The sequence below is a fragment of the Osmerus mordax genome, chromosome 4, assembly GCF_038355195.1.
Source record: "Osmerus mordax isolate fOsmMor3 chromosome 4, fOsmMor3.pri, whole genome shotgun sequence".
Lineage (NCBI taxonomy): Eukaryota > Metazoa > Chordata > Actinopteri > Osmeriformes > Osmeridae > Osmerus > Osmerus mordax.
In genome coordinates this window covers 7,624,776-7,637,728 of record NC_090053.1, presented here as the reverse complement: position 1 = coordinate 7,637,728, position 12,953 = coordinate 7,624,776, and the positions used below count along the sequence as shown (strand labels likewise).

Sequence of the window (12,953 nt, the reverse complement as noted above, 5' to 3'; positions counted from 1 at the left end):
TAATAGAGATGAAGGCTGGGGGAGATGGAGTGATGACTCTTATTCAGATATTCAGTATCAGACTGGTGCTATAGAACTGCAGGTTTAGACTTCAACGAGGCTGTTATCACGGAAAGCTGCACAATTTGCTTGAGTGGGACATTTGTTGTCCTCTGAAGCATTTGTATCAGTTTATTTAAACGAGCAAGCCGTAGTAGGATAAAATCTTGCTCTACCATTTGCAAAACAATAATTAGCTAGTTTAATCTGCCAAAATGTTGGTGGAAAACCCAATTCTGTACCAGTATGTTATTCTCATTAGTGAGTCAGAGAGGCAGGATTACATTTGAAAACAACACTGTAATGATGTCCACACACAGACAAACACCCTCACACACACATGCAGTACATGCGCTGTGCACACCCATTTGCAGGACTACCCGATGGACCTCAGCAGTGTCCCTTTCCCTCAGTGTGACATGACCATTCACCAGCAGGGATCCCATTAACAGCCTTCAACAGCCTCCTTGTCACAACGTTCACATATAATTAGTTGCACTAGCAGCCCCAGGAAAGCTAATCGGTGCCTTCCCTCCTCTCCCACACTCCCCTCTCTCTAACCTCCCCAACCTGCCCCTACCCCTACTCCTACTGCTCCACGTCAAGAGGGTCCCCTGAAGGTCGGCAAAAGTTTTCACACTGGAGGATGACAAAGAGAGAGGGAGAGGAAGCAAGAGAATTAGTGTCATGAAGACAGAGAAAGGATGACACAGAGAGGGAGAGAGAGAGAGAGGAGAGAGAGAGAGAGAGAGAGAGAGAGAGAGAGAGAGAGAGAGAGAGATGAGAGAGAGAGAGAGAGAGAGAGAGAGAGAAGGGGAGCTCAAGGGATGGAGAAACATGAGTCATTTTCTGACAGACAATAAATAAAGAACATCTCTCGAAATAGACCTCACAAAGTGCACCAAAGTGCAAGTCCTTATTGTAATCCCTTTATCTGCTTTAGTTGCTTTGTTTCAACCCTTACCACTTAGCACAAACACATTAACATTTGTTTTTCTTCTTCTGGGCATGAGGCAAACTGTCACACTAAAAGTGTTTTCAGTCATAATAACATTGAAACAAATTGAGCTTCTGTAGCAGGACTACATGTCCTGCTAAATGGCCTTAAAAGGTAGCCATTTTTGCCTGTTGTCTCTGTGTTTTGTGTTTTGGTGTCAGTGTTTGCTTGTTTGGGCGTGTTCATGTGAATATGTCTATATGCAGGTCCTAGAGTTAATCCTCCTCTTTTCTCAGTAGTCTCTTCACATGAAATCCATACATGTAAACAAGTAACATCCGCAATGCATCAGCTAGGGCATCTGCTCTCCTCTCTTCCTGGTTGAGCTAGTGCTTGTTACCAGATGTCCTAGTGTCTCTGTCCGCTTCCAACCAACACTGTTCCTAAAACACAGGTCATGTGACTTTCTTGACCGTGACCACCTTCGAAAATCACCACTTTAGCCGGCTGTTCCCAATGAGAGCAAGACATTAGCGGGTGCTGGTGGTCAGTATTTGAGGTAAATTAGGAGTGACCGGTCCTGCAGACCTGGAGCGGCCTCCTCTGACCAGGGTAGAGAGAGGCAGAGGCCGAGCTGCAGGAAGAGGCTGTGGTCCATCTCAAATGGAGGACTGTTATTATGCTGGACCAGTCCAATGATAAAGTCATTCTGCCTCATATGAATAAGATCCAGGTCTCTGTAATTAGTCTGCTTTGCTCAATGTTTGCTTTTCCCTGCTTCTTGACCTTTTCCACTTGCATTCTCTCTCTCTCACTCTTTACTTCTTTGTCTCTCTCTCTCTTCTTTCTTTCTCTCTATCTCTCTCTCTTCTCCGCAGAAGTTTATCACTTCTTCATTTTCATCACCCATGCATCTGAGTCATGTGTAAATCTGTCCCTTCATCACCTTCCACATCCTGTGCGGTTTCTGAGGCAACAGTGTCACCTGTAGGTTTGCCAGAGACCTGCACACTCCCAATGTAGGCTAGTTACTGACTTACTGTAGGATTACAAAGACACTGAGCCATCACCTAACACAGTCATACCAGATCTTTACCATGGGGAACCTGCATGGAACACTGACCCTCACCCCCCCCACACACACACACATGCACACAAAACGGCAACATCGATCAGTTAGGAATCCAGACACGACAGAAGACACCAAACAAAGACTGAACAATAAAGGAAGACGAAGAGGAAAGGAATTATTCATTCTTCTCTTGTGAAACTCATTAAAGTAATTACATTGCCATTGTTCTCTGGAAGGGAAGAAACGTAAAATTGCAATTTGGGCAGAGAAATCGTCATTTGTAGTCGTAATTGACGCTAATAAAATCTTCTTTTTTTTTTTACTCCCCGTGGATCATATGCTAATCAAAAATGTGAAGTATTAGAGATGACACTAACAGGCGTAATAAATCACTAATGAAATAGAGATGGAAGGGAGGGAGGGAGAGGAGAGGAGGGGGAGGTAATAGGCGTTCTCTGTCTAATATGTTCCTGTTCATTAGAGCGCATCCGTTGCATACACTGCTGTCTCGTCGGAGTCTTGTGAGTGACAGTTATGTCTGCTGTCAGAAGGGCTCTTTTGACTGGCGCCTGGGATAAGGTACCTGGGATTCAGAGAGACTGTGGCCCCAGGGGTACACCTCTGCTCAGCAAGCCTGCCTCAGAGGGTGCAGGTGGTCCAGTAGTGCTGGGATTGTGCTAATGGTCACTGGTTGAGTCTCCATTTCGAATTGGCAATGCTCCAATAGACTAGCAGAATGTGTGAGCTGTTTTTGTTTTATTAGTGCCAAAGTGCTGAAGATATTACCCATAGCAGTTGATTACTCTATGTACAGTATACTGTATGTTGTAAGAAAGTATCTATTTTCATTGTGTTAGTAGCCTGTCTTCCTCACTCCATATTGAGATAATACTGTATGACAAGCTTGGATCTCTTTCTCTCATTTCTCTTTTCTGCTGGCTCTGTATCTATTTCTCATTCTCTCTCTCGTTCTCGCTCTCTCGTTCCGCTCTTCCCCGTTCTCCCTCTCTCTGTCTCTCATTCTCTCTTGTTCTCTCTCTCTCACCATTTCCCCAATGGACCTCTGCATCTTCCAATGACCCCCTTCCACCCTGCCAAAGCGGAACAAGGATCCGTGAAATGAGATGCCACATACCAGACTCTCGTCACGACTGGCCAAAAATGACCAAAGTGAGACGGGATAAGAATTTGGAGAAAAGAAAGTTAGGAGAGAGGAGGAGGAAAAGGAGGCCAAGCCATTGCATGTAATGAATAGTATGTGACTCCAGTTCACTGGTGATGGGCATATTAATCTTACAGCAGTAAAATGTGGTCAGGCGTTCACAGTGGGACGGGACCAAGTGCGACTTAGGCCCCAAATTGCACCCTGGGGGGACTTTACCCTTTAAAAAGAGGATGAATAACAGTGGACAAAATCGCTGCCCGATCGCAACACAGCACCGGTGTTGCGATCGGGCAGCGAGGGGCTGTCGCAGACACTGGGGGGTTGGCCGTCAGCAGCACATGTAGGTTGGAGGGCGCCCGGGAGCCGGGTGGGATTGGGAGAAGGAGGGGGTTGCAGGCTGGGGGAGTTGAGGGAGGGTGAAATGGGAGATTTCCGAGATCATCAAGCTAGTGCTGCGTTTCCGTGTTCCCTCGTGGCCTGTGTGGTTGGAAACTGGTCCAGGCGGAGCGGGACTGAACTGACTAGCAGAGGACAGCAGAGGGCAGCAGAGGGCAGCAGAGGGCAGCAGAGGGCAGCAGAGGGCAGCAGCAGGCCCTGGTGATGCCAGGAAGCACTCTATGGAGTCAGCCTGGAGGGACAAGTAGGGAGAGCGGGTTGGACTACAGGAGCCACACATACCAGGAAGGCATGAAGGACTTGTGGAGGGCCACAAGAGACCAGGGGGAGTGACAGTTATTCAGCCATAGGTACCAGAAAGGGCTTCTGGAGGGGAGAAAATCAATAATAATAATAATAATAATAATAATAGTGCATTCAATTTGCAGACACATTTATCCTAAGCGACATATGTGCCAACATGCAGTCAAATGCTCCAACAATAAGCAATGGAATATCAAGAATCAATCTTGTCTGGGTTCAAACAAATGAGTTAGGATTTGGAACAAGTTTGAACAGGTTATACTGTCTCAAGTACTATGGTCATGTTTTGGTTTATATCTTTTTGACATAGGACCATGTGGAGCTCTCCAGGCATAGTTCTACTCCAAGCACACTCCAAGCACACTGTCATTAGGTAACAGTGTGAATCATCCTCAACAAAAATAGACAAACTACCTGACTTGTTCTTTCTTTGGCCCCGATTCAACCCTTCACAAGTCACTTCAATCAACAACATGGTGCTGCAAGGGCTCCAGTCTTCGCATTGCTCACCCATAGAGCTTTCTGTATTTGTGTAAAGGCTATGTTTAGAACTTGGATCAGGAAGGTTACATTTTTCAAATCCTTAATTGGCGTCTAGCAAAAATAGAATTTGGTCATTTTCCTAAGAGGACTGCAATGGCTTGAAAGAGTGACATGGCTCACTAAAGAGAAAACAGTTTGTGACGTGTACAATTATAATGCCATCATGCTTGATCTTGTCTATTCAGGCATTTATGGAGATAACAGACTTCGGCATATTATAAATTACAAGGATTAATATCAGCAATGTTAAACATATTACACTGTAATGTCTCACAATGTTCATTTGAATCACACAATTAACAATTAGCTCATTTGGTTGCCCTGGCAACAGACTGGGGGAATTTGAATAGGGGCGTGAATATATCTAAATACCCTAGATCACAGATCGAGAAAGATAGATATTGCATATGGCATTTCAATGATTTACTTTAATTATGTTTCATTATGTCATTGAAGAGCCGAACAATAGAAAAAGTAAATGGAAAAAGGATGAAGATAACATTTTTAGTCTAACCCATGCTGCCTCTAATAAAAGCAAGAGTGAAGGCAAACATAAATCACTTTTTTGCCACCATCTCGGGGTCTGTTTGGTGACAGTCAGCTGGGGTCTGTGCGGTGAAAGGAACTGGGTCAGATGTGATCTCCATCCATTCATCTCCTCGGAGATCTCCCACTGTTCACAGCATGCTAGGAAAGCTGATTGGAGACCAGATCAAAGTTGGGTGATTGGTGGGCAGTATGTAGAGGGAAAAATAGGCTTTATGTAAATAGACCAAGCGTAAAGGGTACTCATCTCTCAAGGACACTGAGCTACGCCAGTATGCCAAGTGACAGGTTATCTGTCAGTAACTCATGGAAGTGAATATACAGTACGAGGTGTTTACATTAGGTGAAGTAGAGGAAGTCAAAACGTGGCAGTTACAACATGTGAAAACCACAATTTCCTTCAAGTTAAATCCAGAAAAGTCAGCTTCTGGCTATCAGCATGAAGGTGAGATGGAAATAGTGAACCCATAATTTGAGCATAAATATTGAGCCATACTGACCATGGGGCATGTAGTACCTAATGTATTACACTGGCTTGTAATGTTTCTCTGCTTGTTTGAGGGGACTCAATGAGAAGATGCTACAGTAGATGGTCGTGGTTAGAGACATAAAAAGGGACTGAGAGAGAGAGAGAGCTAGGAAAAAAGAAAGAAAGAAAGAAAGAAAGAGAGAAAGAAAATGGGGGAGATTGCAAAAGAAAATGTGAGATGGAAAGAGAGATTGAGTTAGAAACTGAAAGTATGTAGTAATTCACAATAGTCACTCAATGACATGTACCTATATGCCAGCCTCACATGAACCTTGCAGCCAATGAACAGGTGCTCTACAAGGAAGCTGGTAGGATAAAATACCCACTTGTGGGACAGCACCTTACTGTGTGTGTGCTGCCACCTACACCATTACAACGTGAGAGGCTAAAGAGGACAGCTTATTGAACAGACAACAGTCTTCTGAGTACCACATCTGGCAGTCATTTGACCGGAGAGAAAGAGAAAAGGGAAGAGAGCGAGAGACAACGGCCCTCTATCCGAAGCGGGCGGACCTCATTCCATTGCTCTGGTAGGCAGCCATGCTGGAATCATTGCTAGGCAACCAAAAGTGTTCCATGGTTTGGACTATGAATGCTTTATGTTTATGGCATAGGGAGACCAGGCTATTCAGAAAGAGGAGGGAAGGTGATATATGTTTTATTGCGTTGTACTCTGTTATCGAAACTGCTCAAACTGAATAAAAGGTTGTACAGACATGTATTTTTGATCATGTTGGAAATCTGATCAAAACCAGGTGGTTATGCTGAAAAAACAAAACCTGAGATTTAGCCATCGATTTAGATCCTTCATAAAAGTATACTGATTTCAAAAAGAGAACTGTTTTGGGAAAGAAGTAGCATTGAAAGTGTAGTTAAAAGAAACTGTAAGCTTACATTCTACCACATCGACATGCAACAAGGTTCTTTTTTAAACCTCAGCATCAGAATGACTGAAATGGTCCATATATTATTCATATTTTCAAATTATTATTCATGATGTTCTATTGTCTTTTATCCAGAACCATTGGAAGATATCATGAAGGAATACCCTTTAAAGATGATTCATAGATAATTGTTGGTGTCAAGGATGTATTTCATATTTCATTACACAACATTGGCTGTTATTTGATTTGAACATCCATCTTCAACCAAACCAAGCAGCTGTTTGAAAGTGCTTGAGTGCAGGGTTGCAATGAGATGCAACATCCCTGCTCACTTTCCCATGGAAGTCCCATGGAATAGTCCCATGGCTTAACACATACTGTTTTTGCAGTATACAAAAAAAGATACATTTACATTTAGTCATTTAGCAGACGCTCTTATCCAGAGCGACTTACAGTAAGTACAGGGACATTCTCCCGAGGCAAGTAGGGTGAAGTGCCTTGCCCAAGGACACAACGTCAGTTGGCATGACTTTTTATTATAGATTAAACTAGAAATAACCAGACCAATAGACACCAATGTGTTTCATTGGTTTCCCAAACATTCCAGAACATGTTGGTATATCGTTAGATACATTGCTATGTGGTCAGGTTTCAAGACTTGAGTAACAGGTACAGCAACAGTAACCGAACCGTAACGGCAGGTAGGATTTTAACTGTTTGCCGTCAAATACTGGGGAAATAAAAAAAAACATAAGGAAGTAATCACCTAAACTAAAATTACAAAGAATGATAAACACTTCCTTCAACTGAAATGGGGCTGCTTCTCTCAGGTAAACTTAGAAACTAGAGACACCATTTCCTCATCTTAAAGTAGCTGTCAGTTTACAATGTTTACAAACAGTATGTGGTGAGGGGTAATTTGTACACACAGAGAAACATGCATACTTAAATCCATTGGAATTATACCCATTCAGAATTGACCACATAATGATCTAGTAATTCCAATTGGTTTATATTTAAAGTAATAATTGTCAATTGGTGTATTATTTAGCAGAAGAAGATGTCTGAAATAAGGAAATAAATTACGATTAGAAACTTAAGTTATTACTTCCTGAATTCCAGATTTCTTTTGTACAAAACTTAAGGAAGATCCCTTTTCAGTTGCTTCTACTTCCTGTTACACCAGAAAAATAAAAAATGCACTGCAGTACTACAGTTACCATAGGTATAATCATGCAATGTTCGTTTTACAATGCTCCGTAAAGCTACAGTACGTCTGACAAGGATGAATACAAAGTTCATATGTGGGTCACAGTTTACCCAAGGAAACAAGTTCATTCCTTTAACTGAAAATGTTGCCGACCAATGTTATGACACTCCAACATTCCTGTAGTATGGTACTGTGCTACAAACATGCATCCTAAGTTTTATGCTGTTGGTATCTCTTTGTGTGCTGTGCAAATGCAGACTTTAAAATAGGAAACTCATATTTACATATTGAAATACAAATGTTGGTTGTGGTTAGAAATATGGTCTCATTAACACAGAAGACAGCTGGTGTACTGTTGCAACCTTCATAGTAGGACTCCAATTATGTTTCAACAGTTATTTCCAGAATAATTGTTACCCCATCCTTCGAAAACAGTTTAAAATAAGTTACACATTCAAATGATTGCAAAAAATATATATTCATCATTATTAATGAGTTCTGTTCTTAAAAATGACATACTATTATGAGTTTTTCTTTGTGTAGTGGCATTTGATTGTGACTTTCTGCCTGCTATATGAACTTTGCACTATAAAAGTCTCACTGTATTGCCAATGCATTGACATGGTAGATGTTGTTAGATTAACTTAACAGCACAGTAACATAGTCTGATCCAAACACAGATAAGTACAGGTTCTTGGCTGTTCCAGGGGTTGTCAATCAGAAGTGTCTTGCTTGAATTTCTAACCCTAACCCTAACTAATACTTAGAGCTTCCAACTCATAAATAATTAAGTGTGACTCACGTAAAACCGTTTGAACTTCTACGTGAACAAATATCCCTTTATGTTAGTCTAGTCAGATGCAAATCAGACGGTCTGATCCTTTAATTTGCAAACGTAATACTCTAGGCCTATCACACACCTACACAGTCACCACACACAACCCCTTTTGTTATATATTTGGTTTGATGACACAGGAAATCTATGTGTTCCTAAAGTATGTTAAAAAATATTATCTCTGGAAAGTATTTTTGGTCAAACTACAATATATTTATTTTTACAATCACTGCCATAACAAAGTCATAGAAAAGTTTTCCAACACTTAAAGTCCATACATTAAGCTTATGGACTTGAAAATACAATGTTGCTCAATATTTTATATTTACTTTATACTAATAGTTTTTCCATCTGATATATTTCAGTTGTATACTCCATATTATCTTTCCATCATTATTTTCCATTCATGCTTGATAATTTGACACACGGTGCTGTATACTGTATCATGAAACCTTCAGCATAATAGATGCTTGCAGATACACTTATCATCTACACTTCACACATGATATACAGTGTCAGTTTCTTCATTACACCAATCCCAGTGTTATTCAGGCATTTATTCACCAATAGGTATGGTACTGGACTATTTGACTGAAGTCTCAGGTTCAAATCCCCCCTCTATGTCACTTTGTATAAAAGCGTCTGCTAACTGAATCTATTAATAATCACATTTGGTGCTTATTTTCTCGCACCACAGATCTGGACCATGGTCCGTCAAACTAGCTGCATCATGAGCATCACTCCCACTGCCAGCATCGAGAGTCAGCTGCCCCCCACCTGGAGCCCCAACCCTTATCCAGACGGTGAGAGCCACATGACCCCAGCCCCCACACATCAGACTGACCCCAGCCCCCACACATCAGACTGACCCCAGCCCCCACACATCAGACTGACCCCAGCCCCCACACATCAGACTGACCCCAGCAACTACACATCAGACTGACCCCAGCCCCCACACATCAGACTGACCCCAGCAACTACACATCAGACTGACCCCAGCAACTACACATAAGACTGACCCCAGCCCCCACACATCAGACTGACCCCAGCCCCCACACATCAGACTGACCCCAGCCCCCACACTTCAGGAGACACTTAGGCGACTATCAATTTAATCTGCAGTCAGTCCTAGGGAATGTTGTTGTACTTTGCAGTGGATGGCCTTGGTTTATCAACACCTCTTGCCTCTAAATCTGTTTTAATCATTAACTAAATCCCCAAAACTGACGTTTACATGTTCTCACTTATTAAAGGCCATGAGGTGACAGAACAGAACAAACCAAGACTACAGTACACAACATCTACAATGCAAACACTCTCATCCTTGAACTCCCCACCTCTCCAGTTTCCACAGCGATGACCACTTACAGCACTCGCCTGTGGTCGCCAGACTCCCAGCCGCAGTACTGGTCCAAGTACCAGGTGTGGGAGTGGCTGCAACAGATGCTGGACATGCACCAGATAGACCCCTCCGGAATCTCCTTCCAGAACTTTGACGTGGACGGCCGTCAGCTGTGCAGCATGACCTTCCAGGACTTCACCCGCGCCGCAGGCAGTGTGGGGCCCATCCTCTACCAAAACGTCAACGAGCTGAAATGGAGTGGTGGGTTGGAAGAGGGGGGGGGGGGGGGGGGGGGGGGGGGGGCTGGCAGGCGAGTGTGGAGGGTTTTGGGGGGGGAGGGGGCACTGATCCTGATTAAAGAGAAGAGGGTGGTTCAGGACAGAGGGTGAGAAGAGGTAGTGGCATGGCTTATGGGTTGCATTGGGCATGGATATGGATTCCTGCAGGCCTGCTTTGACCAAAGGAACATGGCTTTAGTGGTTCCTCACTCAGGAGGGGTCTCTACAGGAATCGGTCACAGTGTAGAGCATTTGGCAGCTCCAGCTCAGGTGTTCATCTAAGTGGATTGTGTGTGTGTGGGTGTGTGTGTGCATTTGTGTGTGCGTGTGTGTGGGCGTGTGATTATTGGATGTGTGAAGACAATAATGCATGTGTGGAGGACACCTGTAAATTGTCTGGAACGCACAAAGAAAATTATTCCGTAACAAGAGATGGATATGTTTTATTGCTGCTTCCTTCAGTATTTCAGTTTTGAAGAACAGACGGTTAGAAAGACAAACAGGAATATCCAGTTCAGTGAAAGTGGCAAACAGGCAGAACAGCAATGGAGGAATCAGGAAGAGAGTTCAATGAGTTAAGCTTGACCTCACAGCAGTTTGTACAGTTATCACCTTGCAAGAATTACACATGTATCATACATAGTATTATACTTATAAACACTAACATGTCACTTCTTGTTTCTTTTTCTTTCAACTACAGCACAGTACCCCGGCGAGGACTTCGAGATAAAAACAACCGAATGTAAGAAACTCTAAGACACTAATTGACATGTATAACATGTACTGCACATTGATTATATGTTCAGTGAACTATAAAGTACCACTAAGTTTCACATACTATCAGGTCCACCCAAACAAGATGTTTTTTAACACATGTATTTCTGACTTGATACTGTAGTCAAATAAATTGCACTCATTTTACTTCAAAATGAAAAGATAATCCGCTTCACAAAGATCAGTACTATAAGTAGATCAGTGCTCCTGATCTAATATATCCCTATTTTTAATCTAGTAGATTTTCCTTGTCCATTTCCAGACACCAACTATCAGCCTGTAGGTAGGTAAAACACAGCATCATCTATTGTTCTATTGAAAATATAAAAAACGTGAGAGAAATTGTCTGTACCTGTACATATTCAGGTGAATTAGTGAATATATGTTGATATACGTTACAGTTTAGAGATCAACAAAACTGATTATATGATTTCCTTTTTTTTCTTTAGATATTTTTGACTCTCCATTTCAGTCTCTTCCACCGGTGTCCTCCCCAGCTCCGTCCAGCCCTGGTAAGAGACACAGACACACATCTGTAAAAAGTAAAAGTAATGCCGTTGTTATCAAATCAAATTGTATTGTATTTATATTGTCGTATTTACAAGCAATGTCATGAAGGGCTTCACATACTGTGTGGCCATAGAACATAACATAGTTACAATCTCTCCACAAGGAAACTGAATCATTGGTAAAACAAAGGGTACAGGGCTATAGTGGGAGATTCCTGCCGTTGGGCTAAGAACATTCAGCAATGGTGTTGGGAGCAGGCTGGGAACAGTCCAGGTGTATATAGTGCTGTATGCTTCTTATCACTGAGCAACATCACTTCAGACCCAATAAGCAAACACCAAGGTTGAAGTGAACAAACTCGACTATTTGTTAATGCTCCACACAACGTTGCTGAATATAAATTCATGTGAACATGGAATGGATACCACAGTGACACAAACATAGGACTGACTCATACAGTTCAGTTGCACTTGTTTTTTTTTTTTTTCATAAGGCATATATAAGTAAATACTTTGTTTTAGATACGTAAAGGTGCAAAAACAACTGAACATTTTGTAGGTAACTGATGACGTGAAGAGAAGCTCTAACCACTGTACAATTCTGTTTAATTCATCTGATTTCAGATACAAAGAGAGCTTACATTCGCCCTCATCAAGTCAAAAAACATAGTAAGTAACATTTACTATACAAATTAATTTATCAAGACCCGGTGCAAATGTGCTCATATTTATACAGTGAGACTGTATTGTTTTTCTCAGTTTATGTTCTCAAACAAGGAAAAAGAGAGACTACCAGCTATGTGGCAGGGTTGTGGAGATAACATGAATGCCTTAGTGGTAGATGGAAATGGTTCTGCCTGACCCAATTCCTCTGTGTCCTGTGGTACTCCAGACCCCCGGGGGACACACCTGTGGGAGTTCATCAGGGACATTCTACTGAATCCGGATCGCAACCAAGGCCTCATAAAGTGGGAGGACCGGACAGAGGGAGTCTTCCGCTTCCTGAAGTCAGAGGCAGTGGCACAGTTGTGGGGCAAGAAGAAGAACAATAGCAGCATGACCTATGAGAAGCTGAGCCGTGCAATGAGGTACGCATGGATGCACGCAGGAAAGCAGGCAGGCAGGCACACACCCACACACGCAAATACAAACCCACACACACAGACAAGCTGATCCGTGCAATTCATGTAATGCACACTCTGCCTTGTTTTGGAAGCCTAATAGCTTAGCAAATAAAATGTTTTATAGAAGAAAAATATGTATAAATAAACGTGTGCAAATAAATGTCTTGATTTTGTCTTCACGGAAGATATTACTACAAGAGAGAAATTCTGGAACGTGTAGATGGACGAAGGCTGGTTTACAAGTTTGGAAAGAATGCACGAGGGTGGAGAGAGTCAGAGAAGTGAAGGACATTTGGACCACGGACAACGTTTTGAACCCCCTTCTGAAGACTATTTAAGTGATCGCATTTTATGTATCTAATGTGTCTAAGTTTTATATTTTGGCTGTTTTACAAATGTTTTTTTTTGTATTTTTGGGAAACTTTACAGGATATGTTTACATCGATTACATTATTTCTAATTATAGT

At 42.2% G+C, this 12,953-nt stretch overlaps 1 protein-coding gene across 2 annotated transcripts; it reads left to right on the top strand.

Annotated features, from left to right (window-relative positions):
• The first annotated feature begins 5,914 nt into the window (after nt 1-5,914).
• Nucleotides 5,915-12,953, top strand: ehf (ets homologous factor). Of its 2 annotated transcripts, none has more exons than XM_067235327.1 (9): nt 5,915-6,060; nt 9,157-9,262; nt 9,805-10,062; nt 10,780-10,821; nt 11,095-11,136; nt 11,303-11,365; nt 11,987-12,031; nt 12,255-12,450; nt 12,672-12,953. In XM_067235327.1, the coding sequence occupies exons 2-9, from the start codon at nt 9,166-9,168 to the stop codon at nt 12,769-12,771; spliced, it is 843 nt and encodes a 280-aa protein (XP_067091428.1). In that variant the 5' UTR covers nt 5,915-6,060; nt 9,157-9,165; the 3' UTR covers nt 12,772-12,953. The 2 variants fall into 2 exon arrangements, with proteins under 2 accessions (XP_067091428.1, XP_067091427.1); XM_067235326.1 differs by having other exon boundaries at nt 5,916-6,060; nt 11,092-11,136.

Bases quoted from the DNA above. Each gene is read 5' to 3' on its own strand.
- ehf (XM_067235326.1), top strand. From the start codon at position 9,166: ATGGTCCGTCAAACTAGCTGCATCATGAGCATCACTCCCACTGCCAGC. The intron at 10,822-11,091 runs GTAAGAAACTCT...TTTTTAATCTAG, and splicing joins CGAGATAAAAACAACCGAAT to TAGATTTTCCTTGTCCATTT. The intron at 12,451-12,671 runs GTACGCATGGAT...TCTTCACGGAAG, and splicing joins AAGCTGAGCCGTGCAATGAG to ATATTACTACAAGAGAGAAA.